The following is a 26,884-nucleotide window of genomic DNA, read 5'->3' as shown; positions in this document are numbered from 1 at the left end:
CACGATATTGTTGCAATAAATTGTGAAACTGGTGAAAAATAGGCATAATGTGTGGTCAAATTTAACATGTGTAGTCTAACTTCTAGAAATCTAAAGATGTTTCCATTGTTTATATAAAGGGGTTACATGAGGTTGGTTACTGTATGTGTGTCGGGGCCATCTCTGGTGCATCCCAGTCAGTCTGTTTGTCATTCTGTTTGTGAAGGGCATCTGTCCCCTGCAGGGCCCCCCACAGCTGCATGTGTGTGTCTGGAGAAGGGCCATCGAGCCTGAGCCATAACTGCAAAACATGCCTCAACCAATAGCTCAACACTATTTGAAAGTCACCAATTATTTACAGATGTATGTATTTCAATGGTCAAAGGAGGGCCTGAAGGAAGAGCGCCTCCTTTGGTGTTAAGACATATTACTTATTGGGAGGCCTGACCATGCTTCACTTTCATTACTAAAATGCACTTGGAGCAGTAAAGAGCTTTAATAATTGATCAGATGTCCTCCATTCCACAAACATTAAAACATTGACTGCATGTTCTAGTGAGGTGACCTTCACAAGGCTTTGTGCAATTCACTTGGAAGACATTGATTTGGGGAAGCAGGAAAACATTTCAAAGTGGAATAAGAGAAGAGGTGATGTTATAGGATATGGCGTGTAGTTCATCTCCCATGCCACAGATCCACACAGCCCCCCAAATGTGCTCTTTCATGTAGCGCTAACAAACCCTCATGTATTCCCTGTCCGTCTCCACTGCTCACACACCAGACTGCTGATATGATACACAGGGGCGGATCCAGGATTTTCTGAAGGGGGGTGCACAAGATTCTAGGTCAACTATCGGAGGTGCGTGTAAGTAATAATACAGAATACAATTAGGTTTCATGGCTGTGCCATATATTTAACAGTGCATTTGACAAACAACATAAAATCCAGTATTTACATTTAGTCCAGTGCACAATCCGCACACAATAGAGATAACAGTGCAAATCTCAGTGAATAGTGAGTAAAATGCCCGTAAGAGAACAACTGAGAGTTCATGTAACGTCCACTGCGTACGAGCCCAATGCTCTACCTGTCAAACTTCATACTCTTTTTACGGAACAAACGTGGCAAACCGGTGATTGGCTGAAGTGACGCAGTGCGCGTAACGTGCCGTAAATGTAAACCACGTGAACGGATGTTGCATTCACGGACGTAGGGATTTGTAGTTTTTTACGGTTCAAGTAATATTACGTGGGTTTAATACACGCAGAAAAAAGAAAATATTTTCAATCTTAAAAACGGGGGTGCGCGGGTCATACACATGATCACAGCTCCCAGCTCGGACACGGCAGTCTCTAAAAACTGGATAAAACATTGGTATTAGGGCTGCACAATATTGGAAATGTTTGTGTAATGCGATGTGGCTGTTAAGGGCTGCAATATCAATCAATCAACCTTTATTTAGAGCCCTTTACAACACTCAAAGTGACCAAAGTGCTTCACAATAAAAATCAAGGCAATACAAAACATAAAACTAAGTAAATACAAACTGTACAAAATAAAGTGTCACTACATTACAGAGTATAAATAAGTTGTAAGCCTAGATTGGTGCGCATGTCGGGGGCGACAGAGAAGGCTCGATCACCCCAATGTTTGAGTCTGGTCAGAATCATTATTATTGCAAAGGTTTAATGTACTTTTTGACACAATAATATAATTAAAACAAAATAAAAAACGAACAGAGACAGAACCAAGACTTAATCAAGGTTAATTTAGATTGAAAAGGAAACAACATGAGTAAAAATCTGCCTTTTTCAACTGTTTCCATTTTAAAAATAGTACATTTCCGTCTTGATGAAGAACATGGTGTTATTACAATATTTGAATATGTTTTCTGACAATATTTTCAGTGATATAGAATTTATTTATTTCAACCTTTATTCAACCAAGTAAAAAACGATTGAGATTGATACGTCTTTTCCAAGGAAAGCACACAAAACACAGAATATATATTTTTTTTTACACAGAATCAAAACAATCTAAAATAAGAGTCATAGTATAAAAGAAGAAGGGAAAAAAATAAACAAAATTGAGCTCGCCTTAATTTACTAGTCAGCAAAAAAGCTTGACATTGACCAAACCAAAATTAAATCATGGTTTATTTATTACTTTTCATCTAAAATACCCGTTTACATTTTAAAAACTGTAAATTTATGTCTGTCTGATGAAGGATCTTGGTGTTTTTGCGATAGATTTAGTTTGTTGTGATAATGATTTGATATTGTGTCAGCCAATGGTTGGGATATAGTGAGTGTCCTATTTTGTAAATCAATACTTAACACTTAGAGGCTGGTTTGATGAGTCGGGGAAACAGACCAAAACGTTTTCCGGAACACACCCATTAAACACATCATAAGATCTTAAAGTCTTAAAAGGATAAAGTCGGCTGCACCCTGGACCACAGACCTGAGGACATTTTGCTACAATTATATCTTATCACATGATATTTACAGTCACACCACAGACTGGTCGATTTCAGGAAATATTTGTTCACGTGATCGAACAGGCTGTGTCATGAAAACAAATACGTGAGGATATGGGCGAGCCTTTCCATGCGCTCTTATTTAAAGCAAAAAACTAAACAAAAACCCTGCTTATAAAGGACACTGGATGACGCTTTATAGGTAAGAAGCCTGTTAAGTCACTGTAGCGCTGAAGAAGAATGAACAAAGTTTGGTCAAACGGAGCCTAGCATTGGCTGCTCTGAATGGCTGCGGTAAAGTTGTTGGAACCTTACAATTTGAGGTTTGGGAGCTGGATCCTGACAAAGTTGTAACAGAATTCTATTGACCCCACAGGCAGGCCACGACAAATAATAACTTTCGAGAATTGCTGCTCGAGCTACGTCTTCTCGAACTCTTGGAGAGGCAAATCAGGCTTAAAATAAGGCAAAACAATCCTCTAGTGTGCAGAAGGGTTAAGAATAGATTTGTGTTGGTCAACCTTTCAAGAAAAAAAATATTTGAATCGTATATTGAGGACAGTTTGAGTCAAATTAAACATATGTTTCTGTTTATGTTTGAACAATGCAGTTGCAGTAATGTAGCACACAATAAGGATCATCAACTTCTTGTTGTTATGAACAGTGATAGAACAACCCCCCCTCGGCGATGTTGAACCACGCTTGTGTAAAGACACACCTGTGCTCCTCTACAGTCAGCACAGGCTTGTGCAGCGCACCTGAGCCCGGGTGCTGCTGTTCACTGTGTGCACGACCTGCAATGGTATGCAAATATACCCCAGACTACACCAAGTAGCATTTGAATAAAGTCTGACTCTGTCTACTCTGATGGCCTCGGAGCACCCAAAAATGTCACTGCTGCATTTTTTATCTGTTTCAAAACACCGTTTTTATTCCTTATATTATTCTGTGAGACCCTTTCCATCTGGGTTAAAACCCCCACAGCTTCACTTTAAAAAGAAAACCAAACACTAAATGTCATCCTTGGCCACTTCAGTGTCGGTTGTTTGCAAAAGAATAACAGCCCCGGGCACTCCGTTTTCTTTTAGTCGGTTTGTGGCTATTTACATAAAATCCCCTTGAGTAAATGGTCCACTTTCTGTGTGTGCATTGCATTTGGTGAAGCATGTAAAAAAAAAAAAAGTTTAAATAAACTATAAAGCTCACAAGTCATAGCATTTTCTTTGCTTAATGTCAAACCATATATTTCATTCTAAAGTATTCTTACATTTGATCCCAAGATCCCAAGATGTATGATTTATTACATTTTAAAGAACGATTCAGAGCGGTTCCATAAATAACACTGCTTTATTTGAAGCTACCTTTTTTTCCATAAATGTGCAAATTGTCAGGGCAAGTTGCTCAGTAGATGTGTTTAAACACTGAGTTCACCGTTGAACAGGGATTCAAATCAACCATTTAGTAACCGCATTGGGCATTTGAGCTATTTTGGAGCAATTGCACTAAAGCAACCTAAATGCACATTGTCTTCACATTTAAAGAGCTCGGGTTTATGCCCACAGTTGTTTGCCTCTTGTCTTCTCGGAGATAGTTGTAGCATCATAGCATTAGCCAGCTCTAATTACAGAGATTATCTGCTCCACTGGCAGGGCGCAGGACATGTGTGGCACAAGTGACCTCCCTCATGTTGGCTTTGTCCATTTCTGTCCCTGTGTCTCCTCCTCTGTGTGCTCACTGTAGAAAGAGCAATTCCTCACAGACCCAAATACTTTTATATGCAGAGGGAAGTCACAAAATAGTATTTGCAAGATCAGAAATGAACCATGTGAACTAAAAATTGGAGAGGCTAACTGCAAAATACCTTAAGCAAATGCAGATTGTCATTTAGCGATCATGATTAGAATCAATCCAGATAATATGTCATCCTTGAGCAGAGTTTAGGGTAACGCGTTAGCTGGTAACGTGAAAAACTCTCTCTCCTTCGTTATAACCTCTATTTTGTAAATGAGTAATTGTAGGGTAACAGCGATGTGGTGAGTTTGATTTAATTAAACTACAGTGCTAAAACAATAGCGTTTTGTTGTTGTGCGTCGCTCTTGCCAATCCACTCATTTTGTTTCAATGATGTTTTTCATTGCTTGATGACAGACCTACACGTGCTTATTGTATGACATTGTATTGTGGTAATCTGTCAACACAAAAGATAAATAAATCTCTGTCAAACGCATTAACTTTGCTTGTTTATTTATTTGTTTTTTAATGATTATGTAACTGTGATTGTAACTGGTGATATGTAAAGGGATTGTTGGCAAACTGTATATGCTGTACAATAATGTTAATTATTGGTAAAGCAAAAGTACACTTACGTGTTACTTTTATGTCAAAGTAGTGCAGTAACTTAACACGTTAGTTTTCCAGGGCAGTATTCAGTTCAAACGTGATCAGACTTTTAGATTTTATTTTCACAGTCACACATTTTACAAAACAATCTTTGTGGCTCAAAATATGTATGACATTGTTTGTTGATAATGTGATCCTGTAATGTAGCTCGCCTCCTGCCACAGCTTGGCAGATAAATCCAATATTCTTATCTTGCACTGGCTCCAGCTCTTCCTGCCGCTGGATTCTGTTTTTAGACTCATTCGATACACACACATAGAGAGCCAGTGATGTCACGCTCCCTCTTCCACTGCAGCCGTCACCTCGACATGACATCACCCTCTCATCATGGACCCCGCGGCTTCTAATGCCAAGTCAAACTGTACCACTGCAGTTAACATACAGTAGGTCTTTCCTGATCTATAGATTTTGGTCTTGGATGATAAACTTTCTCGTCTTTCGGTCAAAGACATGAGGCTTAAAGTCCGACTCTCTGGACAGCTGGACACCTGACTAGATTGGACTGCTTTGTAAAAGTGTGCCTCTATAACCACAGCCTCTATTATTTACAAGCATGACGTCTTTGACATCTGCTGCAACTTAACGACAGACATGATTTAAAGGAGCTGGTAGCAGTCTCGGACCAATCAGTGTTGAGCAACGACTTGGTGGCTCAGCATTTAATCCAATCACTTTTTAGAATGAGTTGTTGCCGGCCAGAATCAATCAGACCTGCCCATCTGGTAATCAAATCCAAAACCAGCAATTTAGCCGAGGTCCATGAAATGTATTCAAGCCGAGTGGTGCCTGGCTTTTGTTCTCCCCTTTCTTCTGCTCTAGATTTGAATTTCTCACTGCGCTTTTGTTTTCCATCTCATTCTCATTCCTCTGTGTTTGGTATTTATATGCATGAATTTGTGAGGTTGGTGCAGATGCTCTGATGTGAAAGGTTGCTTTGGCTGATAAGTTCACCGGAAGATAGCTTATTACAAAGAAGGCGAAGTGAGGGACAAGGAGAGACCTAAAAGAGCTGTTCTACAAAATAAGAGTCAGAACATACACACTATTCTACAATGAGTTAATGTTATAAGCGATAAGCAACAATTTAGAGGAGAGGATTTCTGATATTCTATTTACTATTTGAGTAAACTAGATACTACTGAGAAAAAATAAGACTTAAGACTCAATAAATTGGGCAATAAATCTAGGGCAAATGAGCAAATTATTATGTCAAAACTGAAAATATAGTTAATTTTACATTCGTGCTTTGCTGCTTAGTGGCTGAGTAGATAGTACAGATTTTATTCTCTGTAAGGCCTTTTTGCTGTTGTCTTTTGTAAACCATCCTCATCTCATATCAATGAAAATTAGGATGCTTGGCTAACTCTGGCACATTTACAAGTCATGTTCACCATCCCATATTAAATAAAATGAACATAATTGGTTACTTGAGCCCCCCTAGTGGCAGCTTCTGTCGTCTCAGTGTGACAGACTGAGCACTGACCTCTACAAGGGCGTGTCCACGGGGAAGGCACAGACCGGCTGGGAAATGGTAAGTGAAATAGTGGGTTTATGTGGAGCGTCTGAATGACTTTCAATAATTCATATGATGCTTTTGTAGTGCTCCCTTTAAGCTGATGCATTAGTTTCCTCTGTAGCATTTTCTGTTCCCAACCATAAAATCAACACTGCACTCACAGCTTCATTTACTGAGGAAATTTAGAGCAACCGATTAATAACTGCTAAAGATTTACAAATAGGCTGAGATATTATATACCGGTGAGTTAATCAGTTCAACATGTTTATAAAAGATGAATAAAGGTATAGTAAAATGAGTATAGATAAATATTTGTGATTTTTGAAGCATTTTACAGCATTTTAAACAAATCCAGGTGCACATTTAAGAGAAAACTGAACTGAAATCTGAAAACAATTCAATAATCTCATACATTTAGAACATGAATCTAGATGTTTAAATTACACGGTTAACTTAGCATTATATCGAAAATTATTATATATATTATTTTTATATTATTTTATTTTATTTTATTATTATATTATTTTATTTAAGATATGTTGTTACTTACAGAAGCGATTTTACCAAAATAAAAGAAGCCTTTGTGATTTGAGTTTGCAACAATTCATAATACGATTTAGTTCCGATAGCTCGTCTTAGAATCAAACTTATACGATGTATGTTGTAGGGACGGACAATATTGACAAAAATGAATATCTAATGTTTTTCTTATTCTTTGCTCCTGATAACTGCCTTCAGACAATTGTGCCAATCCAAAATAAATGTGTTAAAATGTGTATTCAAATGAATTCAAATGCAAAATCACTGTAAAATGAAAGTTGCAAATGTGCATATAGTAAACAAAATGCTCAATATTTCAATAATTGGCCCAGTTCTAGATATGTGTCAGAGTTATGCTGATGACCTACATATTCAGACTGATGAGGATTTCTAGCATTCACACATCCATACACACTTTTAACAGCATCGACATCATTTTTAAAGATACAATCTATTACACCGACAGCTACACCAGCTTCGTTTGGTAAAACTTTCTCTCAGGCTCCACATCTCGTCAGCTTTGTGCTCCGTTATCCTCCACTGTTCATTTCTACCACGGTCCCTCGGAGTCGTCTTCCTGTGTGTTTTTGCTGTGTTGTCATGATGCTGCTGGAGTTGCGTGCCAGACAGCCCGCATCGCATTTGTGACCTACTTTGGGTTCCAATGTGTATTTTTTATGAGCTGGGAGGAGTGGGATGGTAGGGGGAGTGATGCAGAATGCTGCAAATGGAAATGCATGCGCTCTATGAACACACGCATAATTACACCAGCACAACATGCACATTTTATAGAGCTCAAGCTGGAATCAAAGCAGCGATCCAAAAAACCTTCAAAATATGAAGGTTGACTTGAAGTTTTTTGCAAATTACCGTTCTGTTAGAATCAGACACATTTCAATGGAGAAGAATGGTTTTAGTTTTTTATGTAAAAAAAAATATATATAGAATACAAATTTAGGTCATAATTTGTAAAAAAAAATTGTAAGGTTTATCAAAGGGTTGTCAAAAAAATATGTTTAAAAATTGTTTATAGGTAATCTTTTGTGATTAATATTTTAAAAGCCAAGTTTGACGTGGCTTTCAGAGGAGAATTCAATTTATTTATTTAATGATTTAATTAATTTAATTGGTCAATCAACCTGTCAATCCCACTATCAAAACTGGTGGAGACAAGAACGGCTTCAGACTATACGTGACTTTGTAAAGTAGGACGTTTTCAGAAGTTCAAGTGGATTCCTTTTTGGGTGTTTCATTGTGCTTGGTATGCATTTCCAAACCCAAAAGCCAATTTATTTCTTCCCTTGAGCTTTTGAAGACAGAGCCCAATTAATGTTTAAATGAGCTTGCTGACTTGTTGACTTGTTTCTGACACGATGAAATCTGCTAATTTCCGCACCTCTCATTGAGTCTTAGAGGGCCATGATCGCAATGTGCCTTTAAGATGTTGAACAGTCAAATGTCATGTAAGCTTGAGGCTGCGCAGTAATGTTGTTTTTGGTGCCTAGCAGTGAGATCATTTTGTTAATGCAAATTGAAAATGTTTGCACTGTTAAAGAGCAGAAATATCATTTGTTCATCTCATAGTCGCTACTCAGATGTATTGGCTTGTGTTGTATTTATCCTGATACTTTTTGCACATTAATACAGGTTTTCAGTTGTGCCACTCACTAAACACAACCAATATAATCTGTCAATCCATAAAGAATGGCTTCAGGTATTTGCAGCTAAAAAAAAATTGTTTGTTAAATTATCAATATACTGATTATAAGGTGATATTTGTATTGATAATCACGTATCAGATATAAGTCACATTACCCACAAAAGTACACTTTTTACCCCTGTTTGAAAGATTACATATGTTTCTTAAGCATATGTATTTGGAAATCTTCAAGCACTTGTTTACACATATATAAGAGAAAAACATCCAAGGCTATTTTACCCAAGGTTGAAACATGGCCACCGCTATGAGCCGATGGCAGAGCTTCTGGGTATGTCCGGTGACTGTGCGGCCACTGAACACGTGCAGTTTTGCTCTTCTTCCTCCTTCACCCTCCTTCATAGAGCTGCAGAGTGAGCCGAAGTTAGAGATTTAAAAAGCCGTTTTTAAGTAAACTGAAATATTTTGAACCGGGGCAAAGTTCATGATCTGAAAATTGGCAAACATCGCTGTAAAATCTGACTTTTGGTAAAGCTGTAGCACGAGCAGTTTGAGTTTACGTTGTGCTCTTTGGAATGTGGGGGATTTTTTTGCTGCTTCACCAAAGGACTGGCCCTGGGGCGACTCACGACAGGGTTAAGAGAGCACTACCCTATCCTTTCATTTGAATAGATCTATGAGCTCACCCCATTCTCTTTTTTCTCTAACAGACAGGACACAGGTTAAGGCCCACACTTGAGCAGACCTGCACCACAGCGCCCCCTGCAGTTCCACCCTGATCCCCCACAGCTCCTGGGCTACGTCAGCAGAATCAGTGGCTTCTCCCAGCACAGCTCCGGTCGCCTTTGGGCCTCAGACCTTCATGCGTCTCCCAGCGGCAGAGTCCACCCACCACACCTCCACCCACCACCACACCACCACCACCTCTTCCTCCGCCTCCTCTTCCTCCACCACCATGAGCTGTGAGCAGGAGTTTGGAGACGGAGCCATGGGAGTGACGCTGACACTCAGGCTACTGATGCACGGCAAGGTCAGAAGACAAGTTCAAACACATCGCAGCAGGAAAATATAAAAGCATTGACATGTTGTTGTCGATTCTCATGAGATAAAACCGTTTAATAATCTGTTTTAAAGGTAGGATGCCGGTTATAAAACATTCTGAGATATATTTTTTTAATATAACAGTCTTCACAAAGATTAATACGGGTGGATATTTTTAGTGCGTTGTATTCATCAAAAGATTGATAAACTTTCAGAAGTGATGTGTGTCTGACATGTGTGTTTTTGTCTCTTACAGGAAGTAGGAAGCATTATTGGCAAGGTGTGTGTCATTCCATGATCAATATTTGACTTGTATTGCATTAAAACACATTGTACACAGAGTTCTGAGGATTACTCCATTCTGTAAAGACTGTGACTATAGTAAATGTGAAATGTATTCTCTTCTACTACCCTACAGGTGCTAATAATATGTATCTGCGTATGCCATCTTCAGCTCTATATGGTTTTCAAAAATAACCATGTTAACAAGATAATGTTAAACCTAATCCCACTATTGCTGCACAAAGTTACCATGAAATCTGCATGAAATTTTCCTTTAGGCCCAGATTGTCCTTAACTTCCTGAAGAGCAACTTTTTGTGCCATTAAGTTTCATTCCAGACACGTTAAATAAACCCTGGCAGGGTTGTTCCAAATATATCAGAGCTAGAGCCAGAGCAGTGCGATAATGACCGTTGGCCTCACAGCGCAGCAGCTAACCCATGATTATCAGTGACTTCCGTCAGAGTATATTTAGGCCCGAGCGCCACAAGCTGGCGAGAGGCCTATTAATCTCGTAAGGCCGTGCGAAGCACGGCTGCAAAAGTGCGCACGTAGTGCGCACGAAATCGAGCGCGAAGCGCTCGCCCACTTCCAAACACTCACTAACGCACTCCTCCACTCATGCACGCCCCGTGCATACTAATTAGTAGTAGGAAAATGGAACATTACCGTTGTAAACGGGCGAAGCCCGTGCAAAAGTGCGCACTAAACGAGCACTTTACATTGAGATATACATTGAGATATATGGGGATGACGACCGCGAAGCGGTCGTCATCCCCATATAAAGCACTCATTTGCGCTAAGTACCTCACGAATACGTTCCCCATCTCTTGCATGTTCCGTGCATATAAGCATGTAATGCAAAAAATGAACATTATTACTGTATAGAGGGCCAAAAACACAAAGTGGGCGGAGCCCACTCAAAATTAACGAAAGTACCCGTCAGTGACCAGGGACCCACACCATGAGGTAGGAAAGCGCGAGCACTTTCCGAAAATGTATAGTTTATGATATTTGGAAAATGGGAAACATTGTTTTCGTATCGGAATATTTAGGCCCGAGCCCCAGCAGGGCGGAGGGCCTATTGCTCCCGCAACGCTGCCGTTTGGTGCCCCGTCGCCCCTGGCAAGTACAGTGAACTAGCCCATGCCGAAGGCATGGATCATGCATACTTACTCCTGCTATGACAGAAATAGTCAACAATTTGTGAATGGGCGTAGCCCATTCACAAATTGTTGACAACAGCAGCGCGAAGCGCTGCATTCCTCCAAAAACCCTCCTGGCATCGTCCTGTACGCGAGAATCCATGCCGCAGGCATGGGCCATGCTTGTATCTGCTCAAATCAATGGAAGTCTATGGGGAGTGGGCGGGGCATCCCGACGGAATGGGGAGTGACGAGCGCGTAAGCGCTCGTAATGATGATTCCACCCCATGGCGGCATGGGGAAGGCTTAGAGCTTTCAAACGATGTATAATTTGTTGTTATAGTGGAAACGGCTATATTGTTTTTGCTAAAAATATTATTATTTTTAGGCCCGAGCCCCAGCAGGGCGGAGGGCCTATTGCTCCCGCAACGCTGCCGAAGGCAGCGTTGCAACTGTCTGACCAAACATGCGGGCGCAGCCCACATGTTTGGTGCCCCGTCGCCCCTGGCAAGTACAGTGAACTAGCCCATGCCGAAGGCATGGATCATGCATACTTACTCCTGCTATGACAGAAATAGTCAACAATTTGTGAATGGGCTACGCCCATTCACAAATTGTTGACAACAGCAGCGCGAAGCGCTGCATTCCTCCAAAAACCCTCCTGGCATCGTCCCGTACGCGAGAATCCATGCCGCAGGCATGGGCCATGCTTGTTTCTGCTCAAATCAATGGAAGTCTATGGGGAGTGGGCGGGGCATCCCGACGAAATAGGGAGTGACGAGCGCGTAAGCGCTCGTAATGATGATTCCACCCCATGGCGGCATGGGGAAGGCTTAGAGCTTTCAAACAATGTATAATTTGTTGTTATAGAAAAAACGGCTATATTGTTTTTGCTAAAAATATTATTATTATTATTATTATTATTATTAGGCCCGAGCCCCAGCAGGGGGAGGGCCTATTGCTCCCGCAACGCTGCCGAAGGCAGCGTTGCAACTGTCTGACCAAACATGCGGGCGCAGCCCGCATGTTTGGTACCCCGTCGCCCCTGGCAAGTACAGTGAACTAGCCCATGCCGAAGGCATGGATCATGCATACTTACTCCTGCTATGACAGAAATAGTCAACAATTAGTGAATGGGCGTAGCCCATTCACTAATTGCTGTTTTTATTATAGTAAAAACGGCTATATTGTTTTTGCTAAAAATATTATTATTATTATTATTATTATTATTTTTCTTGTTCTTCTTCAGCGCTTTGATCTCTAATTTGACCCCCTGAACATGCTCAAAAACTCACCAAACTTTGCCCAAAATTCAGAATCGGCGAAAAATTTTATTTTTTCTGGGCCATTTTTTTTTTCGTTAAAAAATGGCGCGACAGCGCCACCGACAAAAGTCAAAATACATTGCGCCTATGGGAGACGCCCCGAGGTCAACTTTGGCGTAAAGCTACGAAATTCGGGACACGCATTCCTCTCGTGAGGATAAACAAAAAAAATCATTGTGGCCACGCCCCCAAACTTACCCTATGGCCGCCATCTTCCTTTGAAAATGAAAACAAGCTGAGTTAGCCATTTTGTTTACGTCAAACTTTGACGAACTCCTCCTAGGGCGTTTTGCCCACCGACTTCAAAATCGGCGTACGTCCTCTGGACAAGTGGGGCATCTAAAGTTATTCAATTTTTTGAGATACCTTTTACGGTCTGTGTGCGGCGCAGCCGCAAAGTTGGACAACTTATTTTGGAATATTGCAGGTCTAAAAATTGCTCCCATTTGATCAAAACCAGTCCGATTAGGACCAAATTTGAATCAGTTGTTAAACTTTCTAGTTTGGACCAGTTTAGGCTGACAAAATTGAAATGGCAGTGATAGCGCCCCCTACAGAGTGACCTTTAAATTAACATTGAAGGTCAAAAATTAGTTTTACCAAAATTGTCTAAACTTTACCCAAAATTCTATTTTGTCGTCCCGATCACAAAAGCCAATCACAAAAATGCCTAATTTTTTACGGCGTTGTCGTAGCGATGACAGAAACCTCCCATGTTATCCCTATGGGAAAACCACCAAATCTCTCAAATTACCACATTTTTATGTTTTACACTTTAACGAAGTCCTCCTAGTGCGTTTTGCCCACCAACCTCAAAATCGGTGTACGTCCTCTAGACAAGTGGTGCATCTAAAGTTATCCAAATTTTAAGGATAACTTTTACGGTCTCTGTGCGATGGAGCCGCAAACGTTTCCCAGAATTCTGACTATTTGGCCTTCAGAGTGGCCTATAAACAATAGAGTTTTTCCAAATGACATGATATTTTGCACAAAATTCTAATTTGCCATCCTGATCATACAAGTATGAGAGCCAAAGTCATATTTTGTACGGCGTAACCGTAGCGATGACAGAAACATCCCATGTTATCCTTATGGGAAAATCGCAGAATCGCTCAAATCACCACATTTTTACGCTTCACACTTTAATGAACTCCTCCTAGGGCGATTGTCCGATCAAGTTCATATTTGGGGAATATCATCTACACAAGCGGGGCATCAAAACGTATCCATATTTTGATTTCAAGTGCTACGGTCTCTGTGCCGTGGAGCTGCAAATATGTCAGAAATAGGAAAACAGCGAAATCTCTAAAATGACCACATTTTTACGCTTCACACTTCAACAAACTCCTCCTAGGGCGATTGCCTGATCAAGCTCATATTTGGGGAAAATCATCTACACAAACAGGGCATCAAAAGTTATCCATATTTTGATTTTAAGTGGTACGGTCTCTGTGCCGTGGAGCTGCAAATATACTGTCACAAATGGGAAAAACGCCAAATCCTTGAAATGTTCACATTTACGCTTCACACTTTAACAAACTCCTCCGTGGGCAATAGCTCGATCAACCTTTACTTTGGGAAATATCATCTACACAAGCGCGGCATCAAAAGTTATCCATATTTTTATTCCAAGTGCTACGGTCTCTGTGCGGCGGCGCAGCAAATTTGACTGACACTTGTGTTCATTTGCACTGGATTGGCCATGTCCAATGTGTCGCCGTCTGTCAAGTTCTTTTTTTATTCAACACACAATAAGGGCGCCATCTTTATCAAGTCGAAAGCGCAGAGTCGGAAGGCCGGCGGCCCGCGAGGGCCGTTGGATGCCACTTGCGGCTTTAATTATTTTTATTTTTCTTGTTCTTCTGCTTTTTGAGCTCTAATTTGACCCCCTGAACATGCTCAAAAACTCACCAAACTTTGCCCAAAATTCAGAATCGGCGAAAAATTTTATTTTTTCTGGGCCATTTTTTTTTTCGTTAAAAAATGGCGCGACAGCGCCACCGACAAAAGTCAAAATACATTGCGCCTATGGGAGACGCCCCGAGGTCAACTTTGGCGTAAAGCTACGAAATTCGGGACACGCATTCCTCTCGTGAGGATAAACAAAAAAAATCATTGTGGCCACGCCCCCAAACTTACCCTATGGCCGCCATCTTCCTTTGAAAATGAAAACAAGCTGAGTTAGCCATTTTGTTTACGTCAAACTTTGACGAACTCCTCCTAGGGCGTTTTGCCCACCGACTTCAAAATCGGCGTACGTCCTCTGGACAAGTGGGGCATCTAAAGTTATTCAATTTTTTGAGATACCTTTTACGGTCTGTGTGCGGCGCAGCCGCAAAGTTGGACAACTTATTTTGGAATATTGCAGGTCTAAAAATTGCTCCCATTTGATCAAAACCAGTCCGATTAGGACCAAATTTGAATCAGTTGTTAAACTTTCTAGTTTGGACCAGTTTAGGCTGACAAAATTGAAATGGCAGTGATAGCGCCCCCTACAGAGTGACCTTTAAATTAACATTGAAGGTCAAAAATTAGTTTTACCAAAATTGTCTAAACTTTACCCAAAATTCTATTTTGTCGTCCCGATCACAAAAGCCAATCACAAAAATGCCTAATTTTTTACGGCGTTGTCGTAGCGATGACAGAAACCTCCCATGTTATCCCTATGGGAAAACCACCAAATCTCTCAAATTACCACATTTTTATGTTTTACACTTTAACGAAGTCCTCCTAGTGCGTTTTGCCCACCAACCTCAAAATCGGTGTACGTCCTCTAGACAAGTGGTGCATCTAAAGTTATCCAAATTTTAAGGATAACTTTTACGGTCTCTGTGCGATGGAGCCGCAAACGTTTCCCAGAATTCTGACTATTTGGCCTTCAGAGTGGCCTATAAACAATAGAGTTTTTCCAAATGACATGATATTTTGCACAAAATTCTAATTTGCCATCCTGATCATACAAGTATGAGAGCCAAAGTCATATTTTGTACGGCGTAACCGTAGCGATGACAGAAACATCCCATGTTATCCTTATGGGAAAATCGCAGAATCGCTCAAATCACCACATTTTTACGCTTCACACTTTAATGAACTCCTCCTAGGGCGATTGTCCGATCAAGTTCATATTTGGGGAATATCATCTACACAAGCGGGGCATCAAAACGTATCCATATTTTGATTTCAAGTGCTACGGTCTCTGTGCCGTGGAGCTGCAAATATGTCAGAAATAGGAAAACAGCGAAATCTCTAAAATGACCACATTTTTACGCTTCACACTTCAACAAACTCCTCCTAGGGCGATTGCCTGATCAAGCTCATATTTGGGGAAAATCATCTACACAAACAGGGCATCAAAAGTTATCCATATTTTGATTTTAAGTGGTACGGTCTCTGTGCCGTGGAGCTGCAAATATACTGTCACAAATGGGAAAAACGCCAAATCCTTGAAATGTTCACATTTACGCTTCACACTTTAACAAACTCCTCCGTGGGCAATAGCTCGATCAACCTTTACTTTGGGAAATATCATCTACACAAGCGCGGCATCAAAAGTTATCCATATTTTTATTCCAAGTGCTACGGTCTCTGTGCGGCGGCGCAGCAAATTTGACTGACACTTGTGTTCATTTGCACTGGATTGGCCATGTCCAATGTGTCGCCGTCTGTCAAGTTCTTTTTTTATTCAACACACAATAAGGGCGCCATCTTTATCAAGTCGAAAGCGCAGAGTCGGAAGGCCGGCGGCCCGCGAGGGCCGTTGGATGCCACTTGCGGCTTTAATTATTTTTATTTTTCTTGTTCTTCTGCTTTTTGAGCTCTAATTTGACCCCCTGAACATGCTCAAAAACTCACCAAACTTTGCCCAAAATTCAGAATCGGCGAAAAATTTGATTTTTTCTGGGCCATTTTTTTTTTCGTTAAAAAATGGCGCGACAGCGCCACCGACAAAAGTCAAAATACATTGCGCCTATGGGAGACGCCCCGAGGTCAACTTTGTCGTAAAGCTACGAAATTCGGGACACGCATTCCTCTCGTGAGGACAAAAAAAAAATATTATTGTGGCCACGCCCCCAGACTTACCCTATGGCCGCCATCTTCCTTTGAAAATGAAAACAAGCTGAGTTAGCCATTTTGTTTACGTCAAACTTTGACGAACTCCTCCTAGGGCGTTTTGCCCACCGACTTCAAAATCGGCGTACGTCCTCTGGACAAGTGGGGCATCTAAAGTTATCCAATTTTTTGAGATACCTTTTACGGTCTGTGTGCGGCGCAGCCGCAAAGTTGGACAACTTATTTTGGAATATTGCAGATCTAAAAATTGTTCCCATTTGATCAAAACCAGTCCGATTAGGACCAAATTTGAATCAGTTGTTAAACTTTCTAGTTTGGACCAGTTTAGGCTGACAAAATTGAAATGGGCGCGATAGCGCCCCCTACAGAGTGACCTTTAAATTAACATTGAAGGTCAAAAATTAGTTTTACCAAAATTGTCTAAACTTTACCCAAAATTCTACTTTGCCGTCCCAATCACAAAAGCCAATCACAAAAATGCCTAATTTTTTACGGCGTAGTCGTAGCGATGACAGAAACCTCCCATGTTATCCCTATGGGAAAACCACAAAATCTCTCAAATTACCACATTTTTATGTTTTACACTTTAACGAAGTCCTCCTAGTGCGTTTTGCCCACCAACCTCAAAATTGGTGTACGTCCTCTAGACAAGTGGGGCATCTAAAGTTATCCAAATTTTAAGGATAACTTTTACGGTCTCTGTGCGACGGAGCCGCAAACGTTTCCCAGAATTCTGACTATTTGGCCTTCAGAGTGGTCTATAAACAATAGAGTTTTTCCAAATGACATGATATTTTGAACAAAATTCTAATTTGCCATCCTGATCATAAAAGTATGAGAGCCAAAGTCATATTTTGTACGGCGTAACCGTAGCGTTGACAGAAACATCCCATGTTATCCTTATGGGAAAATCGTAGAATTTCTCAAATCACCACATTTTTACGCTTCACACTTTAATGAACTCCTCCTAGGGTGATTGTCCGATCAAGCTCATATTTGGAGAATATCATCTACACAAGCGGGGCATCAAAACTTATCCATATTTTGATTCTAAGTGCTACGGTCTCTGTGTGGCGGACCCGCAAATATATGTCAGAAATGGGAAAACAGCGAAATCTCTAAAATGACCACATTTTTACGCTTCACACTTTAACGAACTCCTCCTAGGGCGATTGCCCGATCAAGCTCATATTTGGGGAAAATCATCTACACAAACGGGGCATCAAAAGTTAGTCATATTTTGATTTTAAGTGGTACGGTCTCTGTGCCGTGGAGCTGCAAATATACTGTCACAAATGGGAAAAACGCCAAATCCTTGAAATGTTCACATTTACGCTTCACACTTTAACAAACTCCTCCGTGGGCAATAGCTCGATCAAGCTTTACTTTGGGAAATATCATCTACACAAGCGCGGCATCAAAAGTTATCCATATTTTTATTCCAAGTGCTAAGGTCTCTGTGCGGCGGCGCAGCAAATTTGACTGACACTTGTGTTCATTTGCACTGGATTGGCCATGTCCAATGTGTCCCCGTCTGTCAAGTTCTTTTTTAATTCAACACACAATAAGGGCGCCATCTTTATCAAGTCGAAAGCGCAGAGTCGGAAGGCCGGCGGCCCGCGAGGGCCGTTGGATGCCGCTTGCGGCTTTAATTATTTTTCTTGTTCTTCTGCTTTTTGATCTCTAATTTGACCCCCTGAACATGCTCAAAAACTCACCAAACTTTGCCCAAAATTCAGAATCGGCGAAAAATTTGATTTTTTCTGGGCCATTTTTTTTTTCGTTAAAAAATGGCGCAACAGCGCCACCGACAAAAGTCAAAATACATTGCGCCTATGGGAGACGCCCCGAGGTCAACTTTGGCGTAAAGCTACGAAATTCGGGACACGCATTCCTCTCGTGAGGACGAACAAAAAAAATCATTGTGGCCACGCCCCCAGACTTACCCTATGGCTGCCATCTTCCTTTGAAAATGAAAATACGCTGTGTTAGTCATTTTGTTCACGTCAAACTTTGACGAACTCCTCCTAGGGCGTTTTGCCCACCAACTTCAAAATCGGCGTACGTCCTCTGGACAAGTGGGGCATCTAAAGTTATTCAATTTTTTGAGATACCTTTAACGGTCTGTGTGCGGCGCAGCCGCAAAGTTGGACAACTTATTTTGGAATATTGCAGATCTAAAAATTGCTCCCATTTGATCAAAACCAGTCCGATTAGGACCAAATTTGAATCAGTTGTTAAACTTTCTAGTTTGGACCGGTTTAGGCTGACAAAATTGAAATGGCCGCGATAGCGCCCCCTACAGAGTGACCTTTAAAATAACATTGAAGGTCAAAAATTAGTTTTACCAAAATTGTCTAAACTTTACCCAAAATTCTATTTTGTCGTCCCGATCACAAAAGCCAATCACAAAAATGCCTAAATTTTTACGGCGTAGTCGTAGCGATGACAGAAACCTCCCATGTTATCCCTATGGGAAAACCGCAAAATCTCTCAAATTACCACATTTTTATATTTTTTACACTTCAACGAACTCCTCCTAGTGCGTTTTGCCCACCAACCTCAAAATCGGTGTACGTCCTCTAGACAAGTGGTGCATCTAAAGTTATCCAAATTTTAAGGATAACTTTTACGGTCTCTGTGCGACGGAGCCGCAAACGTTTCCCAGAATTCTGACTATTTGGCCTTCAGAGTGGCCTATAAACAATAGAGTTTTTCCAAATGACATGACATTTTGCACTAAATTCTAATTTGCCATCCTGATCATACAAGTATGAGAGCCAAAGTCATATTTTGTACGGCGTAACCGTAGCGTTGACAGAAACATCCCATGTTATCCTTATGGGAAAATCGTAGAATTGCTCAAATCACCACATTTTTACACTTCACACTTTAACAAACTCCTCCTAGGGCGATTGTCCGATCAAGCTCATATTTGGGGAAAATCATCTACACAAGCGGGGCATCAAAAGTTATCCATATTTTGATTCTAAGTGCTACGGTCTCTGTGTGGCGGACCCGCAAATATATGTCAGAAATGGGAAAACAGCGAAATCTCTAAAATGACCACATTTTCACGCTTCACACTTTCACCAACTCCTCCTAGGCCGATTGCCCGATCAAGCTCATATTTGGGGAAATCATCTACACAAATGGGGCATCAAAAGTTATCCATATTTTGATTTTAAGTGCTACGGTCTCTGTGCCGTGGAGCTGCAAATATACTGTCACAAATGGGAAAAACGCCAAATCCTTGAAATGTTCACATTTATGCTTCACACTTTAATGAACTCCTCTGTGGGCAATAGCTCGATCAAGCTCATATTTGGGAAAAATAATTTACACAAGCGGAGCATCAAAAGTTATCCATATTTTTATTCCAAGTGTCACGGTCTCTGTGCGCTGGAGCTGCACATTTGACCGACATTTGTGTTCATTTGCACTGGTTAAGCACAGCATTGTACATGTCCAATGTGTCGCTGTCTTAGTTCTTAGACAATTGCGTTAGCGCCATCTCTGTAAAATGCAGAGAGCAGAGTCGGAAGGCCAGCGGCCCGCGAGGGCCGTTGGATGCCGCTTGCGGCTTTAATTTTTCTTGTTCTTCTGCTTTTTGAGCTCTAATTTGACCCCCTGAACATGCTCAAAAACTCACCAAACTTTACCCAAAATTCAAAATCGGCGAAAAATTTTGTTTTTTCTGGGCCATTTTTTTTTTCGTTAAAAAATGGCGCGACAGCGCCACCGACAAAAGTCAAAATACATTGCGCCTATGGGAGACGCCCCGAGGTCAACTTTGTCGTAGAGCTACGAAATTCGGAACACGCATTCCTCTTGTGAGGACAAAAAACAAATATTATTGTGGCCACGCCCCCAGACTTACCCTATGGCCACCATCTTCCTTTGAAAATGAAAACACGCTGTGTTAGCCATTTTGTTCACGTCAAACTTTGACGAACTCCTCCTAGGGCGTTTTGCCCACCGACTTCAAAATCGGCGGACGTCCTCTGGACAAGTGGGGCATCTAAAGTTATTCAATTTTTTGAGATACCTTTTACGGTCTGTGTGCGGCGCAGCCGCAAAGTTGGACAACTTATTTTGGAATATTGCAGGTCTAAAAATTGCTCCCATTTGATCAAAACCAGTCCGATTAGGACCAAATTTGAATCATTTGTTAAACTTTCTAGTTTGGACCAGTTTAGGCTGACAAAATTGAAATGGCAGTGATAGCGCCCCCTACAGAGTGACCTTTAAATTAACATTGAAGGTCAAAAATTAGTTTTACCAAAATTGTCTAAACTTTACCCAAAATTCTATTTTGCCGTCCCGATCACAAAAGCCAATCACAAAAATGCCTAAATTTTTACGCAGTAGTCGTAGCGATGACAGAAACCTCCCATGTTATCCCTATGGGAAAACCACAAAATCTCTCAAATTACCACATTTTTATGTTTTACACTTTAACGAAGTCCTCCTAGTGCGTTTTGCCCACCAACCTCAAAATCGGTGTACGTCCTCTAGACAAGTGGTGTATCTAAAGTTATCCAAATTTTAAGGATAACTTTTACGGTCTTTGTGCGACGGAGCCGCAAACGTTTCCCAGAATTCTGACTATTTGGCCTTCAGAGTGGCCTATAAACAATAGAGTTTTTCCAAATGACATGATATTTTGAACAAAATTCTAATTTGCCATCCTGATCATAAAAGTATGAGAGCCAAAGTCATATTTTGTACGGCGTAACCGTAGCGTTGATAGAAACATCCCATGTTATCCTTATGGGAAAATCGTAGAATCGCTCAAATCACCACATTTTTACGCTTCACACTTTAACAAACTCCTCCTAGGGCGATTGTCCGATCAAGTTCATATTTGGAGAATATCATCTACACAAGCGGGGCATCAAAACTTACCCATATTTTGATTCTAAGTGCTACGGTCTCTGTGTGGCGGACCCGCAAATATATGTCAGAAATGGGAAAACAGCGAAATCTCTAAAATCACCACATTCTTACGCTTCACACTTTAACGAACTCCTCCTAGGCCGATTGCCCGATCAAGCTCATATTTGGGGAAAATCATCTACACAAACGGGGCATCAAAAGTTATCCATATTTTGATTTTAAGTGGTACGGTCTCTGTGCCGTGGAGCTGCAAATATACTGTCACAAATGGGAAAAACGCCAAATCCTTGAAATGTTCACATTTACGCTTCACACTTTAACAAACTCCTCCGTGGGCAATAGCTCGATCAAGCTTTACTTTGGGAAAAATCATCTACACAAGCGCGGCATCAAAAGTTATCCATATTTTTATTCCAAGTGCTACGGTCTCTGTGCGGCGGCGCAGCAAATTTGACTGACACTTGTGTTCATTTGCACTGGATTGGCCATGTCCAATGTGTCGCCGTCTGTCAAGTTCTTTTTTTATTCAACACACAATAAGGGCGCCATCTTTATCAAGTCGAAAGCGCAGAGTCGGAAGGCCGGCGGCCCGCGAGGGCCGTTGGATGCCGCTTGCGGCTTTAATATTCTTTCTTTCTTCTTCTTCTCGGGACCAACCCCCCTATTTTTCACCCAGTGAACATTGACGAAAAGTCACAAAAATTTGCACACCTCTAAAAATCGTGCCTCTCTACATTCTGGCTATTTCCCTTTTCTAAAATAAAAAAAAAATGGCCCGTCAGCGCCCCCAAATGTACCAAAAATGCATTGAGAGATGGGAAATGACCCAAAAAAAATTTGATCGTAGAATCATGAAATTTGGCGCAGAGGTAGATGGTGACAAGAGAAGTAAAAAATATTATTACGGCAATGCCGTCCGCCCAACCAAATGTCGGCCATATTGCTTCAAAAATGGCTAAACATGACTTCGCAGTTTTTCCAAACGTCGTACTTTTACGAACTCCTCCCAGGGCGTTGGCCCTAAAAAGCTGAAATTTGGTGAAAATGCTACTGAGGAGTGGGACATCAAAAGTTATCCAAATTACATTGATACCTGTCACGGTCTCTGTGCGGCGAAGCCGCAAACTGTAGCAAGAATTTCAGAAATCTCCCAAATTTAACATTTCTGCCGTTTGCGCAGATAAAGTCCGAATTGCGTCAAATTAGAATCAGTTGTTAAACTCTTTGCCCTAAACCTACTTGAAGTGAAATAAATTAATTTGGAGCCACAGCGCCCCCTACAGACTTTATATGGAGGTTAAATATTTAGTTTTGCGAAATTATATGAAATTTGACACACAACTCAATTTTGGCCCCATCAAAAAAGTCAATGAGACCCATGTCATAATTGTTATGGCTTTGCCGTAACGATGACCGAAACCTTCCATGTTATTCCAATGGGGAAATCGCCAGAACATGTTTACACTTTAGACTTTCACAAACTCCTCTTAGGGCGTTAGACATATTAACCTGAAATTTGGTGAGACTCAACTTCAGGGGTGGACCATCAAAAGTTATCCACATTTTTATTCAAAGAGTCACGGTGTCTGTGCGGCAAAGCCGCACATTTTGCCAAGAATTCAAAATAAAATAGCTTTTTGATGGTAAAACAAAGGGGAGAAGATGTGACAGCGTCACAGATTCAGCAGTAGGCGTAATAAAAGGACAATTGGGGCGCGTTAGCGCCCCCTCCTCTTGCGGCGTGGCGGCGGCGTAGCGAGGGCCGATCATTGCCGCTTGCGGCTATATTTAGATATGTTTCCTTTCTCAGTGTGTGGTCGAGCTGCGTGCCATGTGTTGGCCCATAAAGACGGTATTAAAGTTACATGACTGCCGTGATGTGGGGGGATTGTGTCAAAGTGAAGTCACTACTCTCCAGGATTCCATCATATTAGAGTAAACTGTCACAGAGAGAGAGCTGAGACTAAGCTGCTCTGGACAGAAAATAACTCCTAATAATAATAATAATAAATATAGCCGCAAGCGGCAATGATCGGCCCTCGCCACGCCGCCGCCACGCCGCAAGAGGAGGGGGCGCTAACGCGCCCCAATTGTCCTTTTAGTACGCCTACTGCTGAATCTGTGACGCTGTCACATCTTCTCCCCTTTGTTTTACCATCAAAAAGCTATTTTATTTTGAATTCTTGGCAAAATGTGCGGCTTTGCCGCACAGACACCGTGACTCTTAGAATAAAAATGTGGATAACTTTTGATGGTCCACCCCTGAAGATGAGTATCACCAAATTTCAGGTTAATAGGGCTAACGCCCTGGGAGGAGTTCGTGAAAGTCTAAAGTGTAAACATGTTCTGGCGATTTCCCCATTGAAATAACATGGAAGGTTTCGGTCATCATTACGGCAAAGCCATAACAATTATGACATGGGTCTCATTGACGTTTTGGATGGGAATGCCAACATTGAGTTTTGTGTCAAATTTCGGAAAACTAAACATTTAACCTCCATATAAAATCTGTAGGAGGCGCTGTGGCGCCAAATACATTTATTTCACTTCAAGTAGGTTTAGGGCAAAGAGTTTAACCACTGATTCTAATTTGACGCAATTCGGACTTTATCTGCGCAAACGGCAGAAATTTTAAATATGGGAGATTTCTGAAATTCTAGCTACAGTTTGCGGCTTTGCCGCACAGAGACCGTGAGAGGTATCAATGTAATTTGGATAACTTTTGATGTCCCACTCCTCAGTAGCATTTTCACCAAATTTCAGCTTTTTAGGGCCAACGCCCTGGGAGGAGTTTGTAAAAGTAAGACGTTTGGAAAAACTCCCAAGTCATAATAAGCCATTTTTGAACCAATATGGCCAACATTTGGTTGGGCGGACGGCGTTGCCGTAATAATATTTTTTACTTCTCTTGTCACCATCTACCTCTGCGCCAAATTTCATGATTCTACGATCAGATTTTTTTTGGGTCATTTCCCATCTCTCAATGCATTTTTGGTACATTTGGGGGCGCTGACGCGCCAATTTTTTTAATTTTAGAAAAAGGAAATAGACAGAATGTAGAGAGGCACGATTTTTAGAGGTTTGCTAATTTTTGTGACTTTTCGTCAATGTTCACTGGGTGAAAAATAGGGGGGTTGGTCCCGAGAAGAAGAAGAAGAAGAAGAAGAAGAAAGAAAGAATAATATTCCGATGCGAAAACAATGTTTCCCATTTTTCAAATATCATAAACTATACATTTTCGGCTTTCCTACCTCATGGTGTAGGTCCCTGGTCACTGACGGGTACTTTCGATAATTTTGAGTGGGCTCCGCCCACTTTGTGTTTTTGGCCCTCTATACAGTAATAATGTTAAATTTTTGCATTACATGCTTATATGCACGGAACATGCAAGAGATGGGGAACGTATTCGTGAGCTACTTAGCGCAAATGAGTGCTTTGTATGGGGATGAATGTAAAGTGCTCGTTTAGTGCGAACTTTTGCACGGGCTTCGCCCGTTTACAACGGTAATGTTCCATTTTCCTACAACTAATTAGTATGCACGGGGCGTGCATGAGTGGAGGAGTGCGTTAGTGAGTGTTTGGAAGTGGGCGAGCGCTTCGCGCTCGATTTCGTGCGCACTACGTGCGCACTTTCGCAGCCGTGCTTCGCACGGCCTTACGAGACTAATAGGCCTCTCGCCAGCTTGTGGCGCTCGGGCCTAATAAGTTGATTATCAAACATCTGAAAACTTTAGCTTGACACATTTTTCCTTTCATGACCAATGGGAAATTAACATACCGTGACTTATAGTAGAAAAAGCTTCAGTTGTAGTCATCTGGACTCAGTATTTTTTCAAACTGAGTCCAGATGACTACAACTGAAGCTTTTTCTACTATGGAACACGCCTGGACGAATGAGGGATTACACCGACATACCGTGACTTAATTAATTGAATTTTTAATGCAACATTGCAACTACTGTTTTGCACTCAAAGGTTGTATTAAGAAGTACTATATTTCAAATTTCAACATTAAGAGGTCAGAGAGACATTGAAAAGTGGTTCAAATAATTATATAAAAGGATGTGGATTATATTGTATTTATATTATAGTTATTATATATATTTTGTTGTTTTTGTTTTCTAGTTGTATTCCTTAACCATATTGTATGACTTGGAATATGATGATAATATTGTTGTGTGTCTTTCCACAAACTCACCTTTTCCTTGTGTCACCACAGAAAGGAGAAACTGTGAAGAGAATACGAGAAGAGGTAGGTTTTATCCACTCATCCAGTCATTCTTTCTTTCTTTATTTCTTCTGTTCCGTCTCCCCTGCATGCCTCCAAATAATCCACCATAACCCTGGACATCCATCCTGCTAATTAGGACCTAATCAAAAGGCACAACTCATTTGGCACCATTGCAAGTGCCAAATGTACTTTTAACATGATAGACACATCTAGAGTTATTATATAGTGCAATAACTATAACGTTTGTATTAGTGTATTTGCATCCATAAGCCAACTACAAAGAAAAGTAAGACATCCTTTTACTTTATTACTCTTCCAGTCATTGTTCAAAGTCGTTGCTGTCATGCTGTTCACATCTTTAGCTGTCTTTGCTGTCATTGGCCTGGGGAGACGCAGTAGTCATGCGGCTCCCGACGGAGTAAATGTCCTCGTATTTCTCCTGACATCCAAGACAAAAAACATTAGAAAAGGATGATGTGTGTAACTGAATGCATAAATTATATAGTTGCAGATATATATGTACAAAAAAAAGTCGCCACCGAAAAAGAGAGTCACACGTTCTAATATTTGGTAGGATTGGACAATTAAAATATTTATTTCCATCCAGTGTTGCATTATTTTCCAGTTGATCTTGTATTGATGATGTGAGAGTGACCGCTGCACAAAGCCTTCTCCAGCTCGTCCCAAACACTCTCACTGGGGTACATATCTGTAGTGGATTAGGTTCTGCTTTTCCAATGATTTGACCCTTCTCAAACACACTGACATCTTTTCCATGACCACGGGATTTGTCTTTCCACATGGTTGTTTCACTGCATCAATTGGGTTTAAATGCCGTGTTGCAGCTGAAAGATCATCACATGCTGCAGTTCTCCAGTAGGAGGCTCAGAGCTACTGTATTGCAGGCGGTGTATGCTAGTTTCAGTTTTTGTTTTGTCCTCAAAAGTATAATCTACGACTAATTCATTTGCGTTTGGATCAATATGAGTATTCATTATTAATAATGTGTTTTCTGTAGGTTCTGTCTATACGATTACAATATCAACGTCTTTTCCCCCGTGGAAACTTGCACTATAGTTTAGATAGACTCACATTTTCAGGCCATTTTTGTTTAACTTAATTGAATTATTTATATAATAATAATAATAATAATAATAATAATAATAATAATTATATATATATATATATATATATATATATATATATATATATATATATATATATATACATTTTTATATACATTTTTATATTGTACTATCGAATGAACGGTTTAATAAAGAACTACAAACCTGACAGTGTATGGCAGTGCCAGTGTTACAC

The 26,884-nt window shown here is 40.8% G+C and overlaps 1 protein-coding gene across 5 annotated transcripts in view; it reads left to right on the top strand.

Moving 5' to 3' along the window:
- The window catches only part of pcbp4 (poly(rC) binding protein 4), a 119,925-nt gene that overhangs the window by 51,824 nt on the left and 41,217 nt on the right, over positions 1–26,884 (top strand). For all 5 annotated transcript variants that reach the window (XM_072452074.1, XM_072452075.1, XM_072452073.1 and 2 more), the window contains exons 3-5: positions 9,283–9,602; positions 9,870–9,893; positions 25,553–25,585. In XM_072452074.1, coding sequence (XP_072308175.1) covers positions 9,435–9,602; positions 9,870–9,893; positions 25,553–25,585 — 225 coding nt within the window. In that variant the 5' untranslated portion in view covers positions 9,283–9,434. The remainder of the gene's footprint in view (positions 1–9,282; positions 9,603–9,869; positions 9,894–25,552; positions 25,586–26,884) is intronic.

Source organism: Eucyclogobius newberryi, unplaced genomic scaffold (genome assembly GCF_026437365.1).
Source record: "Eucyclogobius newberryi isolate DKJ021-1_F unplaced genomic scaffold, fEucNew1.0.hap1 SCAF_19, whole genome shotgun sequence".
Classification (NCBI taxonomy): Eukaryota; Metazoa; Chordata; class Actinopteri; order Gobiiformes; family Gobiidae; genus Eucyclogobius; species Eucyclogobius newberryi.
This window is presented reverse-complemented; position numbering and strand designations above follow the sequence as displayed.